Here is a 24,033-nt window from a genome sequence, read left to right as displayed (position 1 = left end):
ATTTTACTGTTGTGGGTTTAGTAACACTTTAATGAAAACTCATCCTTAGAGGTAAAATATATGATGGCTACAAAAAATGTCCTCTAAACTCTACAATCATTTTTTTTTTCTTCCAGGCATTTCCACTGCATACAGTCATCAAAGTGTACAATTTGTTGGTGGTAAAATTTCACATAACATCTTCTTGAGGCAGATAGGCAGTTGTATTAGGTTTTCCGCTCATGTGAAATTCACTAGTACTTGTATTTTGTGCTACATGTTTAAAATGTATCTCTTCATACATCAATCGACCATGGTGTGAAAGCTGCAGGGTCATCCTTTTTTATCTAAAAAAAAAAAATTAAACAGATGATTGTGGTATTTGTAATATTTGCAAACTCAAGTTAGGCAAAGCTGTACCTTGCAGATTTTTTCCCCCTTGCAATATAGTGGATTATGAACAATAAGCTATAGAGGCTGGGATAAGGACATTGTTGCTGCCAGCAGTGCTGTATCTTGGCCTAGGGCAGCACTTTGCAGGGGGGCAGCAAAAAAGCTACACCCCGCACAAAAAAAAAAAAAAAAAAAAAAAACAGCCTCCTCCTGACTCCCGCACTAAAAGGGTCTCCGCCGGCTTGCACTACACTTTTAGTTTAGTGCCAGTCTTATGGGGCAAATTTGGCCAGAGGGCAGGATCCAGGAGGCAAATCAGTCTGGCAGTCCCATAAAGCAGTCACACTGCTACCTGCCGGTATGATAATACAGGTGGGTGAGGACAGAGACCGCTCTTTATGTGAATAAGTACATACATACAGTGCCATGATTTTTTCAAATGTGAGCAGCTTTCTTTTTTTAAAACCGATCATTATCACTGCACTTGATATATGTTGTACATGTGTAGAAACTAAGGCCATGACAGAGGAGAGGGTAATACTAGTCACCATGCACAGCTTTATTTCAAATGGTGAATTAAAAAAAAAGAAAAATTATATATCTCGATCTATATATGTATGGTCCAGGCTACCTTGCTGTTTTTTTTTAACTTTCTGTTCCTTTAAATAAAAGTGGGCTGCAATGCCCTTAAAAACGCAGTCTGGACTGGCGCGATTTCTTGAACTCGCATGCACCATTTTAGTTTAATCACCCCAGATCTTTATTTTATATATATATATATATATATATATATTTATATAGTCAGGGGCAGAGCCAAGTGGGGCAAAATTAAGTTTTGGCTAGGGTGTCAAAAATCCTTGCACCGGCCCTGCTTGTAGTCAGCGACAGCACAGCATGAAGCTGATCCCATCTGCCTCCTGTAGTACGCTCCAACTGCCACCTTCAGCCACCTCTCTCCTAGAAAAAGTTGGAGCCCTCCTGACTCCAATGGACAGACCTTGTGTCCGTAGGTTGGATTCCTCCTGATTCCTGGGCCAGATCTCCTGTCTGCCTGGGTGGATCTTTCTCCAACTGGGAGCCCTGAGTGCTAACTCAAACCAAAGTCTCTTTAACCATTTCTGTTACTGCTGGTATTTTCAATATATTTTCATTGTGTCTGATGGGATGGGCTATCCCATTACAGACACCAAAATAATTTTAATTTGGACTTGAATTTATTCATTTATATATTTTGCACATTATTGAATATATTTATATATTATCTTTTTCACACGCTGCACGATATTGATCGTTCATTTTTTGGTTATCACATTTAGATTTTGAATTATTTGATGAATTAGCGCCGATTTTTTGATTGTTTGCACATTGCAGACACCAACTGCCTACAAATTTACCATCTGTTGTGTAGTGACAGGCAGGTGCACATAGGTGCCCCCCCTTGAACATCCATGGGTCGGTCCCTATGTGATATAAATAGACCAAATTTCATACAATAAAAATCTCAAAAATTCAAATTCAATAAATCCACATTAAGTCTACATAAAAGGGATAAAAATAGTCCAATACGTGGTCTTTTAAAGGAGATGTATAGCCAAAGCTCGTTTGGCTGTATGTCTCCTATGGATCACAGGAGTGCAGTTCGTTCTGCACTCCTGTGACTCATTTTCAGCAGAGCGGGCTGAAGTCTGCTGTCTGCTGATGTCACAGATGTTGGTCCAGGCACCTGGCAGATCCCAACTCCATGGTCGTGATGAAGCTGTGCCTGAGCAAGCTGCTCCTGCCCCCTCCACAGCCCGGCACTCCAATGAGCGAGGAGAAGGCAGAGCAGAGAGCTGCTGACTGACAGTAAGCATATCTCTGCTCGGGGAGCTGTCAGAACCGAGCGATCGGACCTATGCTGCATCCCGTTATCGCTAATAGAAGGAGGGGCACATGACTGCTGGCCAATCACCCTGTAGTAGTGTTGATTCCCGTTATCGCTAATAGAAGGAGGGGCACATGACTGCTGGCCAATCCACCTGTAGTAGTGTTGGTAAAAGGCGAGGCTTGACACGCAAACTCCACCCCTACCGAAGAAGCCAACGGAGCCGACGCTCCGGCGTAACACGTATAGGGAGGCGGAGCCTGCGTGCCTGACGCCGATCATCGTTCGGGTGGAACTCTCATACTGAATGCCATACAAGCAGGCACGGCTGAGTGCCCAGCAAATGTGAGTTTCCCATTTTCCCTTAATAAAGCTCATTCATTTGCAAACGGAGAGCACTAGATTTCTGTTTTGTATCCTTATTTTATGTCCCGGCGACCTCCGGAGGTGGAAGGCTGGAGAGTCATCTGTGGAGTCCTATATCCCCTTATATGCTTATGCTGGCCCGTTTGGGTCTTATGTTAAGGTGAGAGGCCAATCTTACTGGTGAAGGGATTTGACACACCTGGTGTTTCCTTATCAACTCTCACGGGATTGAGGCTTTACTTTTGGACACTTGGACACATCATTTATTGCTTTGCAGCACCCATTCCATGTGGACACTATATTGTTTTGTATGAGACCACTTATCTATTTTGTGCACATCACGTTTTGATTTTTTATGCTTTTGATTGTGAGGTGTGGACACGATTAGTGTATGCAGCCGGATTTATTGATTTATTTATTTATGCACATTGATTTGTTGGATATTGATTTATTGCACTTATATGCACATTGATTTATCACCTGGCTTTGCGCTGATAGTTTTTTTACTGCATCTATCCTGCATCCACCTACGGAAGTATAAATGGGGAAAAAAAGGAAACCCCATAAAAAAGGAAAACCATTTAAGTTACCTTTCACTTACAGGAGCACGTTGTATTGGACTCTTTTTTACAGCTTTTACTTTTTCTTATGGATGTAATGTGGATTTATTGATTTTGTATTTTTGAGATTTTTATATTGTATGAAATTCAGTCCATATCACAGAGGATTTATGGGTTGCATTGTGCCTTTTATACACTTTTTGCAATTTACTTTTATGGACATTTTCCCAGTGTTTTAGCCCATTGGTCCTCCAGCACCAGGTTTATTGTGTGACACGCTGTTGGTTTCATTGCCTTTTAAATGTCAGTGCATTAGCTGAAAGTGTTTTTACACTAAGGCAGATGACAGTGTGGGCTCTCAATTTGTTTTCTCTATAGGTACATGTGTCCACTGCACCCAGTTGAACACTAAGAGAAGGAGAGCTGCAGCACGTCAGTCATTGGAGAATATAATTATATATATATATATATATATATATATATATATACACACACATACACACACATACACACACATACACACACATACATTCACACAGGACTCTTTAGCCCAGCTGGGGTCTTCTGTATCAGCGCAATGGCTGGTGGTTATTTTTGCTGGATTTTCTAATCTAAGTTCAGCCAATTATATTTTCAAGGACACTCAGCCACAGGAGAGAACTGAGAAGCATAACTCCCTGTTCACGATTTTTAGATAACACATAATCACTCCTTGATGTAGTTGACGTCACATTGGTGTGCTTGGATGTTAACTGCATGAAAACAGCAGATGCAACAGTCGACAAGTTAGAAACAACTAGAAACTAAACAGAGTAGAAGAATGAGTGAGGCAGAGCAATGCGCAAGTCAGTCTGATAAAAACCCAGGCGTTGTTTTAGTACCGAAAAAAGGATCTTATTCCGAAGTGTGGGCTTTTTTCGGTTTCAAACCAGATGCTGATACTCAGCAAACCAAATACTGCAAACAATGTTTAGCCATTGTTTGTGCACCAAAAGGTAACACCACCAATCTATTTATTCACCTGAAACGTATTCACATACACCAGTTTGAGATGGTACAGGAAAACAAAACCGCTCAATCACAAAGTACTTGCAACCAGACAAAATAAACATCAATTAAAGCAACATAATTCAATACAACACCGTACCCACAAAGAAATAACAGACACAATCACATTTCACCTGGCTAAAGATAGGTCTCCCACTACCATTATTGAAAAAGACGGGTTTAAAAAAAAACACATTCAAACCCTTGATAAGCGCTATCGCGTGTCTTCTCATAATCATTTTTTACACATTGCAATCTCTGCTCTGTACAACAAATGTCATGAAACAGTTGAAACAGAATTGGGAGATGTACTTAATTTTGCAGCAACTTCAGATTTATGGTCCAGCAGAGCAATGGAACCATATATGAGCATAACGATACATTTCATTACTGATGATTTTGAGATGAAAAGTCAGTGCCTACAAACTGGGTTATTCCCTGAGGACCACACTGGTGAACCTTTAGCACAGGGATTAAAGGATGCTCCCATAAACTGGAAGTTGGAGGAAATCTTGTGTGTATCACTACAGACAACGGAACCAACTTTGTAAAGGCCATATCCATAAATCACTGAACACTTCATCTCGCAATAGAGAATGCAATGAAGGACCCACAAATTGAATGTGTTATGGGTTTGTGCAAAGAGCTTGACGGGTGTTTTAGCTACAGTTGGATGAGGAAGAGGGAGCTTTCTGAGACACAAAAGCATCTCAGTTTATCAGACCACAGGCTCAAGACAGAGTGTCCAACAAGGTGGGGATCTAGGCAGGCTATGGTGAGGAGGATACTTGAGCAGAAAGCTGCCATCACCCATGTCCTCTCTTCTGACCCCAAGGCTAGGCACCTCTTGCTAACATGCCAAGACCTAGAGGTCCTGGAGGCTGTGGACAAGACTCTCACCTCACTGGCAGGCTTCACAGATGCTCCTTCAGGAGAGTAGTATGTCACTGTCTCTTCTGTGAAACCTGCTCTCCATCTTTTTCAGATCACTCTGATCATATTCACACTTGAGGTATCTGGAGGAAAAATATCATGACCAAAAACCACACAAGGCCTTCTTGACAAAGCCACAACCCTCGATCCCAGGTTTGAGAAGGCTTGCCTCAATGAGGATAACAAAACTGCTGTCCAGAAAAGACTAAAAGATGAGATGTCAAAACTAACAACAGTTAAGGAAAGTATCCCTACAACCAGGGCTGCCGCTAGAAATCCCAGGGCCCCATACAGCCTACCTGACAGCCCCCCCCCCCCCACTTCTGACAAAAATATCAAAATGATGATATCACCACCCCCCCATCTCTCTTCCTAGCATAAATTTCTCCCAATCACCCCTCCCAGCAAAACCCCACAAATCCCTCCACAAATTCACAACCCCATCCTCCCAGCACAAATTCCCCCCTCCTAGCACAAATCCCCCAGCCCTGCTCCTAGCACTAATCCCCCAGCCCCGCTCCTAGCACAAACTTTCCCCTCAATCCCCCCTTCTGGCTCAAATCCCCCAAACCCTCCTACAAGCACATACCCCCCCATTCCTCCTTCTACCAAATGCCCCCCCCCCCCAATCCCCATTATACTTTCTAGCTAAGAGAGCTGCCAATCCCTCAAACATCCCAGGCATAAATTATTTTCCATTATTTCTGTAAGCCCCCCAAACCGACAGGGAAAAATCACTACTAAGCCAGGAGGGGTTGCACTGTGTTGTGCTTTCCCCTCCTGTCTGAACAACACACAGCATAAGAGACAGGATCACTCTTACATTGCATCGTACTGTACACTAACACACACAGTTTGATTACCGCCCCCTACCCACATTTCCTGCTGTCGGGAGATGATCAGCCCGTGGAGGAGGTAGGGGGTGGTAATCAAACTGTGTGTGTGTGTGTACAGTAAGAGCGATCCTGTCTCTTAGGCTGCATGGATGAGTGTTGTTCAGACAGTTGTGGAGAGCCCACAGAGCACCACACAGCGCACCTCCTTCTAGGTCTTACCTCTCCATGACTCCACCACTTCTCCAGACTGCCGTCCCTGTGTCCCAGCTCTGAGTGTGGGCGGGGACAAACAGCTGAAAGCCAGTGAGAGGAAGAGAAACTGGCTTTCAGCCGGTGGAGGAAGAGGCAGACAGTGCATCGCTCTGTCATTGATCCCTTGTAACGCTCCTTGCGTTTCTTATAAGGTGTGGATTTTCAGCTGCAGAAGTAGTTCCACGTCAGTAGTCATGTAGGAGATATGCTGAGATACCAATCCCAACCTCAATGACTCATCATGTATGGAAGGTCTTATTTCAGCCAGTAAATACACACAGTAATTAAGCTGGTTCCTAGTGTGACTTTATATACATGTGGTAAGACAATGATAAAGGTCTTAGGGATAGGTTTGAGTGGAAGTGGTAGGTGACAGACACTTGAGGTGAGACAGTGCAGATGGATGCAGGAAGGGTTAGCGATCATGTATGATAACAGATGACAGAGTAGCAGGTGCATACAGGAGAGATCAACCCAGTGCAGGAAATAGTAGCAGTGGCCTCAAGAGCTAGCAATCTAGTTATGCAGATGTAAAAGACAGTCCTTGCTATGCAGAGCTAAATAGTGTAAGCCTAGTACAAGTCTATAGAGATTTCCCCTGTGGGGTACTTAGCACTAATAGCGATAGCCGAAGGATCGCTCAGGAGATGCGGATGATCCAGTAGCAGGATGCAGGGATCAGCGCAGCGAGGTTCGTCAGCGAGGAGAGCTTGCAAGCATGGAAGCTTCAAGCAAGATTAGTATCCAGGTACTGGTGTTTGAACGAACACATGTGAGTGAGAACCGACGCCCTAAATAGCCATCTAGTCCGGCGCTGGGTGATGACAGCTTCAGCCTTAAAGGGAAACACACCTATATGTGTTTCTTCTGTCTAGGTAGATGGAAATCACCCGGAATAAATGTGATAGGAGGCACTGAGAGTGCCAGAACCTTACATCCCTCTCCCCACCAATCCTCCTCCTGCTGCCTGGGCCCCATACAGGAGTACTGGCTGTACCCCCCTGATGGTGGCCCTGACAGCAGGAGAGGAATTGCAGCATGCAAGTTCTGGAGTTTGTCCAGAGGAAGGAATACTCTGGCTAGAGCGGAGTCCAGAGTCAAACTCAGATAATCCAACTTTCTGGAGGGAACCAGAGCAGACTTCTGGTAATTCAGATGCCAGCCGAACTCCCTCAGAGGCTGTATAGTGATCTCCACGTCGTCCACCAGAGCAGCAGAGGACTCTGTTAGCAGGAGAAGGTAGTCCAGGTAGTCCAGTACTGGGATCCCCCGCTGACGTAGCAACGCCAGAACCAGGTCAACACGTTTGTGAAGACAAAAGGGGCAGAGCCGAGACCAAAGGGTAACGTCACAAACTAATAATGCCCCTCTCCTTCCGCAAAGCTGAGGAAGCACTGGTGCTGGGCACAGATTGGAATGTACAAGTAAGCGTCCTTGATGTCGATAGAAGTAAGGAAATCCCCCTGATGGAGGGATGCCACTACCATGACAATGGACTCCAGTCTGAACTTCTGTACCCACACAAACACAAAAAAAGAGTTCGGGCGCTGATCCAAAGCACAAAGTTCCTGTAATGTCCTTACCCAGAGGGTATGCAACTATAATAGAAATATATATTGGTGCACCGCTGGACGCCTAATCCTTGACACAGGATGGTGTATGGGAAAATGAGAACGAGAAAAAAGGATGGCGCTCTAGCATGTATAAATAAAGTAAAATCACCCCAAATGAAGCTCACATGTGTAGTCTGGTAAAATGTATTGAGTATATCCAGGGTAAGTTAAAACAAATGGCATATATTCTGTGACGGTACTAGCCGTCACTATGGGTGACGGATCACCCTGTCCCTGGATTGTAAACCCCTTTGTGTCATTTTCTTATGAGTTTTGGACATTGCATTTTATTTTCCCTTTATTCATCCTCTGAACAACTGACTCATGGCATTGAGTTAATGTAATGTAATGTTACAACCCATCCCCCCCCCCCCTCCTGTTTCTGTGTCTAAGTGTGTGGATTCATGGCAGACAATGGTCTGAGTTGGAGACATCTCTCCGCAGGGGGTGTGTATTCAAATGTACAAATGTTCAGTTCTCATTGGTTGGTCTATGTTCCCTTCCCCCCCTTCTGTGGAAAGGCTAAGGGGAGTTTCCCTAACTGTATGTAAAACTGTGTCTTGGAATGTAATAAACAGTTTAAGCTCTGCATGGTTAACCCTCAACACCTGTGTGGATTGTCTCGTGATTGAGGGGTTTCGGGCTGGGTATGGCTTCTCCGCAGGCTGTGGGTGTGTTTGGAGGACAGGAGACACAGTTTCGGCGGATGTGCCCACCTGGGGTACAAAGATCCGTTACATTGGTTGGCAGCGGTGGGATGTCTCCTGCAGTCCAGGACATCCAAACCACCACCAGGATTCAAGATCTGGGCAGCTGCCGAGGAGTGATACGGGGACCAGCCAGCATGAGAGCGGAGTTCGGGAGGAGGCTGCAAGGCATGCGGAAGCACCATCTGGGACCAGCGACAGAGCACACCAGGCTCGGCTGGGAGGATGTGATCCGCCGGCAACTCTGGCATGAGGCGCTAAGCCACGAGCGGCACCATCAGGGGAAGATCCTTCCCTCCTCCACAGAGATGTACCGGACGCAGTACTGTGCACGAGAGGTGTTCCTGAGGAAACGACCGCGAGATGAAGGGAAGATGGAGCTCGGAAGATTGGTCCAGGAGGAAATGAGGCTGGACGCCAGCTACAGAGCCCTCCGGTGGTTCACGGCTCAACTGTGGCCAGGTACAGCAGATGGCAGCCCAACAGAAGGCGTTGGCTATGGCGGTGTGGGGCTGCTCCATCAAAAAATGTACGGAGACCCAGACTTTGGGAGCGATGAGGAGTGGTGGCTGGAACACATTCTGGATTTCCGAGATGAGGTGCTGGACCTCCAAGACGAGGCGTGTGACCTGGAGGAATTGGAGTTCCTGGTTGAGCAGGAATGGGAGCTCGAGATTGCCTACAAGTGGCTGTTTGACGGTGATCAGCAGCCTGGCATGGCTCCCGTTGCCTGGGACTGTCCGAGAGAAATAGCAGACAGTCACGAAGATGAGAAGCAAATGGGGCCAGGGGTGACCCTGCATTTTCCCGTACTAACTGAAATGGAAGAAGCAGCGATGATACAGAGGGCACTGCGAGCGCTAGAATGCCGGAACGCACCGGAGGTCCCCCAGGCAGCGAGACAAGCTGATAGCATGAAGGTCTCAGAAGGGCGAGTTGAGACAGGCGCTGGAAGGCTGGGAAATGGTGATCAGCAGAAAGTCCAGAGTATCTCATCTGGTGCCCCAGCAGAAGCACTGGCTACAGGGCAGAGTGCCCCTGGCATCTGCCCAGCATCAGAAAAAGAGTTGGATCCGGAGAGTCTGAGAGAGGATCTGCGTGAGCTGTTTTCCCAACAGCAGATACCCCCACCGGGAGTAGAGGAAGCAATTCTGGCTACGGGGCAGAGTGCCGCTGGCCTCTGCCCACCCTCAGAGTCAGATCCAGGGAGTCCGAGGGATGACCTTAGTGAGCCGTTTCCCCAGCACTCGGACACTACCCCAGTGGTTATCCCCCCAGCAGAAGCGCTGGCTACGGGGCAGAGTGCCGCTGGCCTCTGCCCACCCTCAGAGATAGATCCAGGGAGTCCGAGGGGTGACCTCAGTGAGCCGTTTCCCCAGCACTTGGACACTACCCCAGTGGTTATCGCCCCAGCAGAAGCTCTGGCTACAGGACAGAGTGCTGATGGTCTCTGCCCAGCATCAGAACCAGAGATGAAGAATCCGGGAGACCGTCCCTGCAAGATACCTTCTCAGCGGCTGGTAACTACACCAGGAGAAAAGCAAGTACCTTTTTCTCCCCAAATGCATAGCCCTACTAGCCTACATTCCCTACTAGCTGAAGCGCTGGCATCAGGGCAGAGGATTATTCAGCTCCCCCCAATATCTGCAACCCTTCCCTGGATGAGAGGGGTGCAGACAGCTGTCCCAACTCTGCAGCAGCTGTTTTTATTCATGGGAGACCCTATGTGCGGTTTTGCTCCCCAGCGCCAGAGTCGTACTTTTAGTTTTCCTGGTTGCCTGGGGTGGAAGTTTGTGACTAACGCAGGTCCAGACCAGTTGAGGGTGAGGAACCTCGTTAGTCTGGGGAGAAATGTGACAGAACCCACTGTCACTGTGTGTTTTGGAGGGGACTGTGCGCAAGCCTCCTACCGACAGACTATGGGCCAGAAGATACTGGAGTTGGGCGCTGCAGCCTTTTGACTTTACCATCCACTACTGCCCTGGGAAGCAAAACGGCAACGCTGACGAATTATCCAGGCAAACAGACATTGACTCTTTGGGATTTGTTACCCGACTAATTCAGGCACAGACCAGTTGGAGGTCTAGTACCTGGATTAGTCTACCTTTGGGGGGAAGAGGTGTGACGGTACTAGCCATCACTATGGGTGACGGATCACCCTGTCCCTGGATTGTAAACCCCTTTGTGTCATTTTCTTATGAGTTTTGGACATTGCATTTTATTTTCCCTTTATTCATCCTCTGAACAACTGACTCATGGCATTGAGTTAATGTAATGTAATGTTACAACCCATCCCCCCCCCTCCTGTTTCTGTGTCTAAGTGTGTGGATTCATGGCAGACAATGGTCTGCGTTGGAGACATCTCTCCGCAGGGGGTGTGTATTCAAATGTACAAATGTTCAGTTCTCATTGGTTGGTCTATGTTCCCTTCCCCCCCTTCTGTGGAAAGGCTAAGGGGAGTTTCCCTAACTGTATGTAAAACTGTGTCTTGGAATGTAATAAACAGTTTAAGCTCTGCATGGTTAACCCTCAACACCTGTGTGGATTGTCTCGTGATTGAGGGGTTTCGGGCTGGGTATGGCTTCTCCGCAGGCTGTGGGTGCGTTTGGAGGACAGGAGACACAGTTTCGGCGGATGTGCCCACCTGGGGTACAAAGATCCGTTACATATTCCTACCGCAACTTGAAGCCTCTGTATCTCCTAGCTGTAATGTGAGGGATCCCTGATGGAAGTCATGGGAACTTGGTACCTTTGATCCCGGTGAAGGGGAAGAGGGCACTCTCAGATGAAGGAAGAAATAAACCCCGATTGTGAAGGCTCGAACGGTCCAGTGTGCGGCCGCTTCCTGGGACCGGAGCCGATGTGCTACGCTCTTGCTGTGTCCGCCGTGAACACCGGAAGCCGCACTCAGATGACGTCACCAAGGGGGGCCGGAAGTCAACCGGAAGTCAGCCGCGGAGACCAACAAGAAGCCGGATGGAGCGGAGGAAATGATACGCTTGCTTCTCTGGAGCCTCCCGTTGCCACAACTACATGTTTTGCTACGATGAAGCTTTGTCATGTTTTGCTACGATGCGGAGCTGTGGTCTGCACGCGCTCGCTGGCCAGACTGGGGTGACCACTGGATCTAGATTATCCAGCCTGTCGCTCAGTCCGGCAGTTGATTGTGGATCTCAAAGGAATAAAATTGGGAGAAAAAAGAAAAAAGCTATTTAAAGAAAAATTTAATTAAATTAAAAGAAAAAATTTGCCAGGACCAGAGATCCCAGCATGAACTAGGACCTTATTCTTGACTAGGCAGAAAAAAAACTGAATACCTATAGCAGAAAGAGGGAGTATACCCCCCTGGCATTGCCCATAGGCATAGTCGAGTTCTTTTTTCTGCCTAGTGTCCACTCCTATAGGGGGAAGTATAACCCACTGGTCAAGAATCTAAGGAGCTGTGTCTGTCAATGAACGAAAGTGAAATAAACTTTTTATTTCATATTTAGACATGCCTAGTGATTAGATAATCTTGACAAGTGCAAGGTAACTAAAATTAAAGATGAACTCTAGGCAGATATAAAAGAGACACAAATAATGGAGCTCTGTAATCATTAATACATCATTAAAGCAGTAAAAAACCCAAAAGCAAACATTACATTGCAGCTTACCAGTTTTCAGATGTGATGGCTACTTTAATTTTATTTTTGTTTAGGCTTTCTTTCTTTTATTTCCACCTAGTGATCTTGCCAGTAAGTCTGTTTTTCAAATGAATAAACTGTTCTGCAGATGTAGCAGTTAGAGGGCTGAGAAAACCTTTATCACTGACAGGGGTGCCCACAATGATCAGCTTTTATATAAAACTTTTATGCCAAAACTGTTGCTGTAACTGCTTATAAAGTGTTAGCTGAAATTTGGCTAATTCTGTCAATTTGTTGACAATCTGCTAGTACATCTAACACTCCCCTTCCCCACTCTTACAATGCTGCTGTCTAAAGGAGGCCTAACACTCCAAGGTTAGGTTCACACAGTTGCACGTGGTTGTGCGATAGTGTGTGAACCACACGTGTTCCTGCACCGACAGCCAAAACACAGTGCATTTTCAGGTGCATGAAACTACGTGGTGCAAAAGCACGATGCGGCTGCGATTTTGAAAAGGTGTTGGGACCTTTTCCCCTTGTTTCTGTAGGTACAGCAGTCCATTGAGATGCTGTGCCTCTGCAAACACAGGATGTAGAAAGTGTGGGAGTTCAAGGAGCCTATTACATGAGCTGGGTTACTGGCCAGATCACCATGTGAAAACAAAGGGAAAAGCCTAAAAAAGAAAACGAATGTAGCCACCACATCTAATGATTGATAAGCTGCAATATATTAAAGGGGAAGTCCACCCTAACACTAAAATAGCTCAATCCACGATCTAAGACTAATCCAACCCTGTAAAGAAGAAGTCACTATACATACCTTTTCTGAAGCCGATCTGGTCAGGTTCCACGCTGAGCAAACAGCGGTGGCTGAGCTATGGAGGCGGGTGCAGAGGAGGCAGCCGACAACAAAAGCCCCATAGTAACTCATTGGGTGATGTAACTTTACATTCATTTCACAGCTGTTGTCGGCTGTCTCCTCTGCAGAGCTTCCGCTGCTGGAGACCAGACTGGATCGGCTTCAAAAAAGGTATATATATACGGATTTCTTCTTTACAGGGCTAGATAGGTTCGTTTTAGACAGTGGATGCCTGTAGATGTAGCGATTTAAGTGTTCAGGTAGACTTTCCCTGTATTATTTTTGGTTTTGGGTTTAATACTGCAGTGTTTTTTTCTAAATGAGCTTTTCTCAATCAATTGACCCTCAAGGAACCCATGAAAGAATTATCAAGTCAAGGGGAACCCCTAAACCAGTCCATCAAGGGGAAGAACTCCCCTTTACAGTGGTGGTGAGGATCTCACTCTTCCAGAGACCTCATGCGATCATTGGAGTCATGCCACTGGCTCTTAAAGTGGAGTTCCACCCTAAAATTGAAGTTTCGTCCATCTTCTTGATCCTGGTCACCTGAAACACAAATGGATAATCGCAATTTTTATTTTTTTTTACTTACCTTATTTTAGAAGAAAGTATACTCACCTTACTTCCTCTTCCTCCCCTCGGCGGCCACGGAGAGTAGTCACTTCCTGGCTTGCAATGATTCCTGGGAGCTGAACGTCATCGCTCCCAGGAATCAATGCGCCTGCACCGGCCCGACGTCAGTTCCGGTTCAGGCGCCATCATACCTTGCAAAACAGCTTCTGGGCATGCCCAGAAGCTGTGCAGGGATGACGCTGCAGCCCCGGAAGTGACGGCGGGGCCGGCGCAGTGCATCGTGGGACCGAAGAGGACGCAGAAGAGGATCGCGCTGGCTTCAAGCTGCCCACACCTGAGATGGCAGCGCTGGAGAAGACATTTTCAAGGTAAGTATTTCTTCTTGCCGGTAAGTGCAACCCAGGACAGTTCAGAGGCTATCCATTGTGGAATGCACTAGCCCTGACTGTCCCGGGGGTATTTTTATGTATTTTTTTTTTTTTAGGTGGAACTCCGCTTTTAGTGGCATTGGCCCCAAGAATTTGTAGGCAGCATCAAATGGGAGGTCAATGAGCAACAGCTCAGGGAACCCCTAGCAACCTCTGGAGGAACTCTATGGTTCCACGGAATCCTGGTTGAGAATGGCTGTTCTAAATGTGAGCAGTACCTGAATCTGACCTGGTACCAGTCTTCGGCAGTCTCTGTATGGCGTAGCTGGAGTGGGAGTGGAAGAAGCACAGAAAGGAGGCAACACTGTATGTCAATATAAAGAATGCCGATAGGAGGAGAAAAAGTGACAGAGGGATGAGCTAATCATTGTGCTGCTTCTCCTTTTACTGTCCAGTAACAGGCTAGGGGTGGGTCCAGGATGACCTGGGCTCAATGGAAGTGGATTGAATAATGCTAGTCATCCATTGGCATAAAAAAAGGGACAGGTATCTACTGTATAATATTTAAATGATATATTTAAATGAATATCATTGATATTTATCCAAATATGTCATTATGGTTCTCCCAGGGTCAGTTCACACCATAGAAATGCAGTCTGGATGCGTTCCATATTCTTTTCTGCATGCGTGTTTTTGATGCAGTCCAGTGCATTTTTCCCCCTCTTTTTTCCTAACCTTAAATGAGGACGTGTGTGTTCCAGTGGGTTTTTGGTGCGTTCCAGTGCATTTTTGATGCATTTTACAGCATTCCAGTACAGTCCAGTTCAGGAAAAATGCAGCATGTTTTACTTTTTCTGGAACTGGAACGCATTGGAACTGCAAGCTCTGCTGGGAACTATGCCATTGCACCTACTTTGATGCAGAAAAGAAAACGCACTGGACTGCATGTGGTGTGAACTGGCCCTTATGTAATATGCGTTCTAAAGGATAGTGGCTTAGCAGCAATAATGTTCTAGTGGTTTTTTTTGCACAATAGGTTTGAACACAACAAAAGGCCTAGTTTCCTGCATGAAGCTTGGTTTGTCAATCACAGTATTGCAGTATGTTTTATGCTATAAAGCAAGATATAAAACAGTTACCATATCAGTGAACTTGTCTCCACAAGCCATTCGTATCCTCTCTGGGGTTGCAGGGCTGTTTAGTGTAAAAGTGCTCGACAAGCCTCTTTCCTTTCGGACAGATGATATAGCATCCTTTATTGCAAAGAACACCGCAGACCCGAGGAAAAGGCCTGCTTCCCCAATGCCCTAGGAGATAAACATACCCATGATGTAAAACCATTGGATAAAAAGGTTTGAACTTTTTCAGGTTTTATTTTGAACGGAAGAGTTAGGCTTTTTATTGCGATCTGTGTTTTTTAATAGGCAGATTATCCTTACTTTCTGTTCCAATGCAATAGCCATAGCCATCTTGACAGCAGTCCTAACCTTTCCCCAGTCTATTGAAAGCGGACCTTCCATGAAAATAGAACTGACAGTCCATGCCCAAGAGGGTTAAGGCAGTGCTGGAAAATAATGGTGGCCACACAAAATATTGACCATTCGGGCCCAATTTGGACATTTTTTTACTTAGGGGTGTACTCACTTTTGTTGCCAGCAGATTAGACATTAATGGCTGTGTGTTGAGTTATTTTGAAGGGACAGCAAATTTACACTGTTATACAAGCTGTACACTCACTACTTTACATTGTAGCAAAGTGTCATTTCTTCAGTGTTGTCACATGAAAAGGTATAATAAAATATTTACAAAAATGTGAGGGGTGTACTCACTTTCGTGAGATACTGTATACTGTAATGTTATTTGAAATGTTATTCTGTTAAAGGAAATACTTAAAATGGGAAGAAAAAAATGTTCTTTTAACCACTTCAGCTCCTGAAGTCCCCCCCCCCCCCCCCATAACCAGGGCATTTTTTTTTTTGATACCGCACTGCGTTACTTTAAAGCCGAGCTCCACCCAAAAGGGATAAGTACGCTTTAAGCACACCTCTCCCCTAAATATGCCACATTTGGCATGTCATTTTTTTTTGGGGGGGGACAGGTACCTAGTTTTGACAAGTACCTGCTTCCACTTCCGCTCGAGCCGAAGTTCTCCTCTCCCCCTCCCTCCTTGCAATCTTCTTGGACACGTCAGAGGTCCCAGAAGATTGCCTGACCAATGGGGAGGCGCAAAGCTACTCGCTCATGCGCAGTGCGCACCCGGCTGTGGAGCCACAAGCAGGTGCCCACACTTCAATTGTTGGCGCTGCAGAGAGGAGAAAGAGAGAACCGAAGCGTTGGGCGGCCAAATTGCTGGATTGTGGGACTGGTGAGTGTGTGTTTATTAAAAAAGTCAACAGCTAGACTTTTTGTAGCTGCTGACTTTTAATAAACACAAAAATGAGTGGAGCTCTGTTTTCGCTGACAATTGTGCGGTTGTGCGACACTGTACACAAATAACATATATGAATTTTTTTCCCCACAAATAGAGCTTTCTTTTGGTGGTATTTGTTCGCCTCTGCGGTTTTTATTTTTTGTGCCACCGACACTTTTGAAAAAAACAAAAAAAAACAATATTTTTTATTTTCTGCTATAAACACATCCAATAAAAATGTAAAAAAAAAATCGAATTTCTTCAAAAATTTAGGCCAACATGTATCAGGTCTGCCGGATCCGCTGATTGGCTCCAGCTGCGTCAAATCACAGCGGGAGTGGGGCGCCAGTGGTGCGCGTGTTTGCCCCAGACCCGGAAGTGCAGAATGACGTACCGTGCCCCGCAGTAAATGTACGCGGGGTGGTCGGCAATGGTTTAAGACAATCATTCAATGCAGTATATGGTATGCCAAAGTTAAAGAGGTTGACAGCTGACCTGTCTAAAGATGGCCATACATAAGGGTTTCAAACTAACATTTATACAAACAAATCTTGTCAGAACATTAAATAATGCCAACTAGATAATATTGTTTGAAAGTACCTAACAATTATACACGTACACTAAATTAATGTTTGGGGGAGAAGGATAGTATGGCCTCCTCCTATGCTTGGTGGACTTACTGGTACAGCATCCTTTATTTTTACATTTTTAAGAACAAAGGTATTTAAGACTTTAATAGTACCACACCATAAGCAAGTTAAAAATGGTATTTTTTTATTATTACAACATACAAAAATGAGTTAAATTTAACAAGGGCTTGTTCTCACAAGTTATAAACTCCAATTAGAAAGTTGCAAAGTAATATAACTCCACAGTAGATGGCTAATGGTATATCATCTTGACCATTTCTTCAACACGTTTTGCAGGACAAGGCCTGCTTCTTCAAGAAAAACAAAGCTTTCTAAAAGTCGGTTATAGATATTATTAAAGTGTGCAAATCGATAAAAAAAAACGTGTAAAATAGCAAGCCCCGTGGACTTTAAAACCCACTGCCTCCCATCATGGTGCGAGAATGATTCAATGAACAATATCATACAGTTATCCAACTTTCTTACTCGCATTTAGGGGTGAGATAAAAGGTAAATTCCGCCATGGCTCCTTATGTCAGTTGCTTTGCAAGAAGCAAGCAGAGTGTTCTTCCTGAAGAAGCAAACCTTGTCCCATGAAACGTGTCGAAGAAATGGTCAAGATGATAAACCGTGGTGGAAGGAAAGGAAATCGAGTAATCTATGGGCTGCTTAAGCTGCGGTAACTGCTGCCATGCCTACAAGCCATCTCACAGATTCATGCATCAGAATCATTAGGTGTTCCTGAGTTTATTGAAGATTACAAACTGTAATGTCACTATGTTCTATACGGTTAGATAATATTTTTTGTGTTACCTTGGAGGAGTAGATTGTGCTCGGGTTCTGAGATGAAGGAAGCAGTGATACATTGAACTCTCTAGGAATATCAGATACAGAAGGGATCTTGTATTCACCTGGTCCATACGCTAGCAGAGCACCACCTGGAGAGTATTTAAGTTCCTCTGTTGTATAGAGCCCAATACCTTGAACAAATGCTCCTTCAATCTAGGAATGAACATAGAAAAAATTTAGGATTTGAAACAAAATGTTTCCAGTAAAAACATAGCAGTAAATCTCCCAATAGGGACACAGACAGCATTAAAAACTTCACAGAGGGTTTAACCCATCTCACTCTGTCCAAAACAAAAAAAAAAAGTTTTACCTAGAGATACTCTTAAATAGCATGGATAAATGTACTCTTTCATTTACACAATTCATTCATTTTTCAAATCTTGAGGTTAGTGGAAGAAGAAATACTAATTAGCTTCATCAGGTTTGGAATTTTTAAGAAGCAGAACAAGGGCATAGAGCTGACTGTTAACCTAAAGTAGAACTCTAGGGATTTTTTTTTTCATTTTGGATAGAGTAAGGGAGGGTTATTGACCCGGTCAGATTTTTTTTTCGCCATCTGTGTCCCATTGGGGAGATTTACCTTAATTTCCTGCCCCATAGCCAAACACAAAGGGAGAGGAAATCCCTGCACATTAAGGGAATTCCTTGGGAACCCCCAGGTCACCAGAACTTGTGTCATCAAGATTTTCCCTCTATTACTTATCTGGGGACAATCCAAAATGTGGGATTTTCTTTTACTTTCACTTTCAATGATAATTGTAAACAGGACTAACAGAGAGAGTGAATCTCCATAACAGGGGCACAGAGAGCAATAAAAACTGACAGGTGTTCTAATCCCTCTCCACTCTATCCAAAACTAAAAAAAAAAAGTTTTGTCTTTAGTTATACTTACTTAAATTTCCTAATTTGCATTTGCCCTATCTGTGTTGTGACTTGCCAGCTACAGAATTTGTTAAAATGTTTTTAAAGCGGTAGTATCCCGCTTTTTGACACTTTTACCTACAGGTAAGCCTATAAGAAGTCTCAAGACCGCTATATACTGCTGATGGGAGACGGTATTTAGCAGTTTATATTTACTAAAATAATTGCATTTTCATGTTCTGTGTCCTGTGGGAGACCAGATATAGTGAATGCAGAGTCTTGGGTTTAGTAACACTTTAAATTAAACTTAAAGAAAACTCAAGGCAAAGTTCAAAACTGAACAGTTGCCAGCTCAGTGTATTTTCTCCAGCAAAATGGATAACAGAAAATGCAGAGCCTTCTGGTTCCTTTTGCAGCAGCACTGCTGCTCTTTTCACTGGTCTCAGACTGTTTCACCCAGCTCTCCTGGCTCCCTGGGCTTTACTGGCTCACTCATCCTGTAGTTACCGCACCTCACTGCAAGCGCCCCCCCCCCCCCCCTGGCCTCTCAATAGGGGATCTCCTGGCACCCAGGGCCCTCACTGCACTTAAAGACTCCCTCAGTCCCCTGGACTTGTCTGGTTGCGTCAGCTCTTCCAGTCCTCCCAGGCTCACTTAGCTGTCCCAACTCTCTCAGTCCTGTGATCAGGAAATCTCTCACCAACAGAGTGCTGTTTCTTGAGTACAGTACCTCTTCTAATGGGGGTACACCTGTCTCATGGATGGAGCACACACCGGTCTCCTAACAGGGGCCCTGAGCTATGACCAAAGCCTTGCTTATAACGAGTGTGCACACCTGCATACCTGCAAAGCCTGCATGTCTCCAATAAGACCTGGACACAGGATTGAGGGCTTCCACCCAAGACTCTTTGTAGTCTTCAGGCTCCAGACCCTAATCCAAGATTACTAAACCCAGAGAAAACTGAAACCCCATTCTTCGTCAGTCTTCTCTGTTCAGACACAATTCTCTTGAGCCCCACACTCTGCATTAGTGTGAACCCTGTGTAGCTTCTCCCTATACTTACACAGTGGCAGGGTGTAGCACTGGCACAGTACATAATTATATTATCATTGCCCAGTTTAAGAGATATTTACAGCTTGGGATCTTCTTTATTATATCTCAAAAAGGTGAAAAATGTGCCTGCATAGTGCATATACTTTTATTAGTCCGCAAAAAGCTCTAGAAGTCCCCAGAAACGTAGCACAGGTTGTTCTTAGGCCCTCCCTCAGGTCAGAGTTTTAGCCCATCTCTTCAATATCCCATAATCCAAAGCAGACTGTCCTGTGTTGGACACTACTCATGCTTGTCAGATGCTGGTAAGCTGATAATAGCTTTGACTTGGAGGTCTGTTGAGGATTGCTGGAAATGTGATTTTTCTGCACATTTGAATGTAACATACAGTACCTGTCCTACATCCACTGCTGGGTTAATGCTGCAACCAGTGTCCATTATAATGTCTGTTCTGATGTTCTGTCAGCAAAAAAATTTATATTAGAGAAGTATATAAATGACATAGAATGAACACATCCTGCAATGGCTGCTGCCACGTTTGAATGGTTTACTTATACTGCATAAAAATTAGCTGCCCATGATTTTAACTGCAGTTAGCCATTCCCTGGCTGGGACAAGAAAGGTAGGGGGGGGGTCAGCTGTTTTTAGGTGGGAGGAAGGCGTTGGGTTGTGGGCTGCACCCTGCTTGTCAGATGCAGGGGAAACTGTCCACAAAAGATGGATGGAGCAGACAAGAGAAAATATATCATATGCATAGACATTGCAGTACAGGTCACTGTCTACAGGACAACAGTCAACGGCCAGAATAAATATGTCAGAGGACAGAAGGAAGACTTTATCTGCTCAGCCATCCAAACTTTACCATGCTGTTCTGTAAACCTGCCCTGCATCCTGCAGCACAGGTTTACTGAAAGAGAAAGTTTTGAATTAGTTAGAAACATACTGGGACTTTTCAGGGGCTTCAAAGATGTCTTCTTTATGCACATTATATTTTATTAAAGTTTTTTCTTTTTTAAAGAAGAGATTATGTATATGTGGAATATATAGGTGTAGCACCTGAATATTCCTAACCTTGATCTTTTGTGTTATAATACCAAGGGATGTGGTGTGATGACCAGTAGGCCACCTTAGAGCCCAACTCTTTACACTAGGGTGTATATAGCCCTGACCCCTGCCCTCTGTACATTTCCCACTCTTGACCTCTGCACATTGTACTTTGCATACTTTTTACAACTGCCCTCTATAGGTTACTTTTTCTCCTGTGCAGTGTATGTTATTCGCTCTTGAACCCTGCGCTCCTTATATTACACACTTCTGACCCCTGCAATCTGTACATTACTTTTACTTCTGACCCTGTACATGGTAATTTATCTAGTCCTGACTTCTGCACCCCATACATCGATATAAGGATTGGGGTCAGTTATGGGACGTGGGTAAGATGATTGGGTGCACACAACAAAGAGGGGGCGCCGTTTGGCATGTTAATCCTGGGTGTTGGATGACCTTGACCTAGCAGTGCCCATCACTCAGGGGGACTCATTTGCTTTAATCCACAGCCTTGTTACTGGGAATCTGAATCTCTGCATTCAACTGATTACAACTATACTGTACAATATTACGTTTAATGACTTACTTTATAATCTCCTGATAGGCAGTCTACTTCCACCTCGGAACAGGCAGCCCCAAAAACAGAATATTCAAATGGCCGACCTTCACCTTTCTCCCAGTCCATATTGGTTTCATATCCCCTGCATAACCATGAACAGCAAATTAAAAAGTATGAACATAGCTTTTACTATGTCATTCCAAAGGGTGTTCAAGAAAAAAAATAAGTCATTGTAGCAGCTTGAGTCCTGGTTCACACTGGTGCGATGCGGGAAACCGTGTGATTCCTGTGCCGTTTCCCGCATCGCACCTGAATCACACACTGGTTCACACTGACATCTGCGAACTGCTGCGGGTGTACAGTATATGTAAAGTTAATGATATTTATAATTCACCTTCTTGGCTTCTTAGAGACCTAAAAAACAATGGAACAATGATCCTAGGTACTGAAAGGAATTGCGCATATCGGACCTACATCCTAATGGTAATGGTAATGTTTTGGTGCTCTCAGAATCCCTTCCATAGCTTCCAATGGTACTCGCAGAATCTTTGCCAGAACTTCCAGAGTTTCTTGAAAGGATGATGGGCATTTTCTGTGGCCAAAATTGTATTTTAGCTTCAGCTGTAATACTTCCCTGTGAGACTGCCTAACCTTTGCTCACCTGGATTGACCCGATAACTTTATTTTCTTAACTTTTGCCTGCCTTCAACTCCTGCCTGGACCTGGATACTCTCTCCTTTGCCGCCTGCCAATACCCTTGCCTGGACCTTCCTACTCTCTTGCTTGCTGCCTACCTGGACCTGACTATTATCCTGCCTGCTACCTAATGTAGAACATCCACACTGTAGCCATTTTGTTCCTGCTATCACTTTGGTGAAGTGATCTTGAGGGCCACAACCTAGGGACAGTTTGCAGTGAAGTAAACTGAGAGCAATAGAGTTTCCGCATTGCATGGGTCAACTGCTGTTTTTTCTCTAGGGGTGAGCACAAAGTTCATAGTCACCTGATCTGCTGATCCTCCAGAAAACTGCGCTCCCCTACGGTCCAGCTGTGGACTGTTCCTGTCTATGGAGCATATTGACGACAGGAACAGTCCATTTTCAAGACTCCTGGAGCACGGGGGTGCCAGACCTTGTGCCAGTCTTGTGTGGGGAGGATTGGGAGGGGAGGGTCAGGTAAGTATATCTCTGTTGTCCTCTCCCCTAGAACAAAACAAGCAGAATTTACATATGAATAATGTAAGAATGGAGGTGATGTCTGAGACTTCCTTCTCCTGAAGATGTCGCTCACTAATGACGAAACATGTAGGATGGGACTTCCAGTATGTCACTTTAGCTCTCAGGGGAACGCACCCTGGACTAGCCAGTGGCATTTCTTGATCAAATACAGATACGTGCTTGTCTTCTATACAGTTGTAAGTGCTATTTTATAAATTATTATTGGTAATAAATGGTTTTACACTATGGGAGATCTCTCCTTTCTGCCTTTTCAATAACATTAATTTGAGGTTCTGAGTGGATACCATGGAGGCATTAGTGAGATCAGTTTGAGTGTTCCTAAAGTGATATCCCCAGGCACAAGCTGATGGTTGGACGACGATGCAGGCTTCCCCCCCACCTTTGATGTATTGGTGTATGATCACATCAACAAGTGCTATTTGACTCTGGTGTATTTCATTACATTCAAATCATTCCAGAGAGTGCTACTGCTTACACATGAGCACGGTAGAAAGGAGCACTCTTATATGTATATTTATTTTCTCACAAGGGTGAAATAAGGACCCTGTACACAGTATTTCATTTATCATTTATTTTATTGGACAATTTATTTAATTGGACAATGTTTTGTGGGACTTTTTATTAAGCGCAAGTGCTGTTTTGTTTAGCTTTAATTATTTTGATTAAACACTGTTTGGTAATTTAACACAGCAGCAGCATATTTTGGAAATTGTGTATATGGGTGCGGGTGTTTCACTGATTAAAATGAGCAGTTAACATGTGCAGTGTGGGCACAGCCCGACTGTAAGCGGTAAGAGTGATCTTTTTTATTACTGACACTTAAAGTAATGCTTATGGCCATATGTAATACTGGTGACATTCGAAAAGAAATGATTCCGTGCAATGAAAGCACAAATCAATATCAGAGAGGAAAAACTTTTCAACGTGTTGGAAAATTATTTGTCTTTAGTGTGTGGGTTGCAGCACCCATAAAACAAATTCCCTTTTTTTTCCCTAGTTGCTGTGGCAGTTGCAAAGCCAGATAATGCTGCTTCCTCTGTTGGATAAGTGTTAGGCCGCAGGCCTTTATTTGTGGGAGGAGCTAGCGTGCCTTTAAGACGCTGCTCCTCCCCTCCCCGCCTGCCGCGTCACTCGCTGTCACCGGACAGCCGAACTTCCGGTCCTCCAGGCCCGCAGGATGTGTAGCAGGCCCGCTGACACCGCCGACCCGGCTGACACCGCCGACCTGGCTGTCACCACCGACCCGGCCGACACCGCCGACTCTGCTGGCTCCGCTGACTCCACGGACACCCCGCCACTGCCGCCGCCGGTTCCCGCCGGCCTGCCTCCTGCTTGCCTCCAGCCTCCTGCACCATCATCCTCCGCTCGGGCGGCCCGTCCATTCATCCGGCCGCCGGGCGGCAGGTACCGCTTGGG

At 45.0% G+C, this 24,033-nt stretch overlaps 1 protein-coding gene across 2 annotated transcripts in view; it reads right to left on the bottom strand.

Annotated features, from left to right (window-relative positions):
* Positions 1-262: 262 nt before the first annotated feature.
* Positions 263-24,033, bottom strand: part of LOC309557969 (aldehyde oxidase-like) — a 196,987-nt gene continuing 173,216 nt past the window's right edge. For both annotated transcript variants that reach the window (XM_082260857.1, XM_082260858.1), the window contains 5 exons: positions 21,407-21,521; positions 20,167-20,232; positions 17,826-18,014; positions 15,113-15,280; positions 263-326 (listed from right to left, as the gene is read on the bottom strand). In XM_082260857.1, coding sequence (XP_082116983.1) covers positions 276-326; positions 15,113-15,280; positions 17,826-18,014; positions 20,167-20,232; positions 21,407-21,521 — 589 coding nt within the window. In that variant the 3' untranslated portion in view covers positions 263-275. The remainder of the gene's footprint in view (positions 327-15,112; positions 15,281-17,825; positions 18,015-20,166; positions 20,233-21,406; positions 21,522-24,033) is intronic.

This window comes from Pelophylax lessonae (assembly GCF_965119305.1).
Source record: "Pelophylax lessonae genome assembly, chromosome: 6".
NCBI lineage: Eukaryota > Metazoa > Chordata > Amphibia > Anura > Ranidae > Pelophylax > Pelophylax lessonae.
Note: the sequence above shows the minus strand (reverse complement) of the source record. Positions and strands in the feature narration are given on the sequence as shown.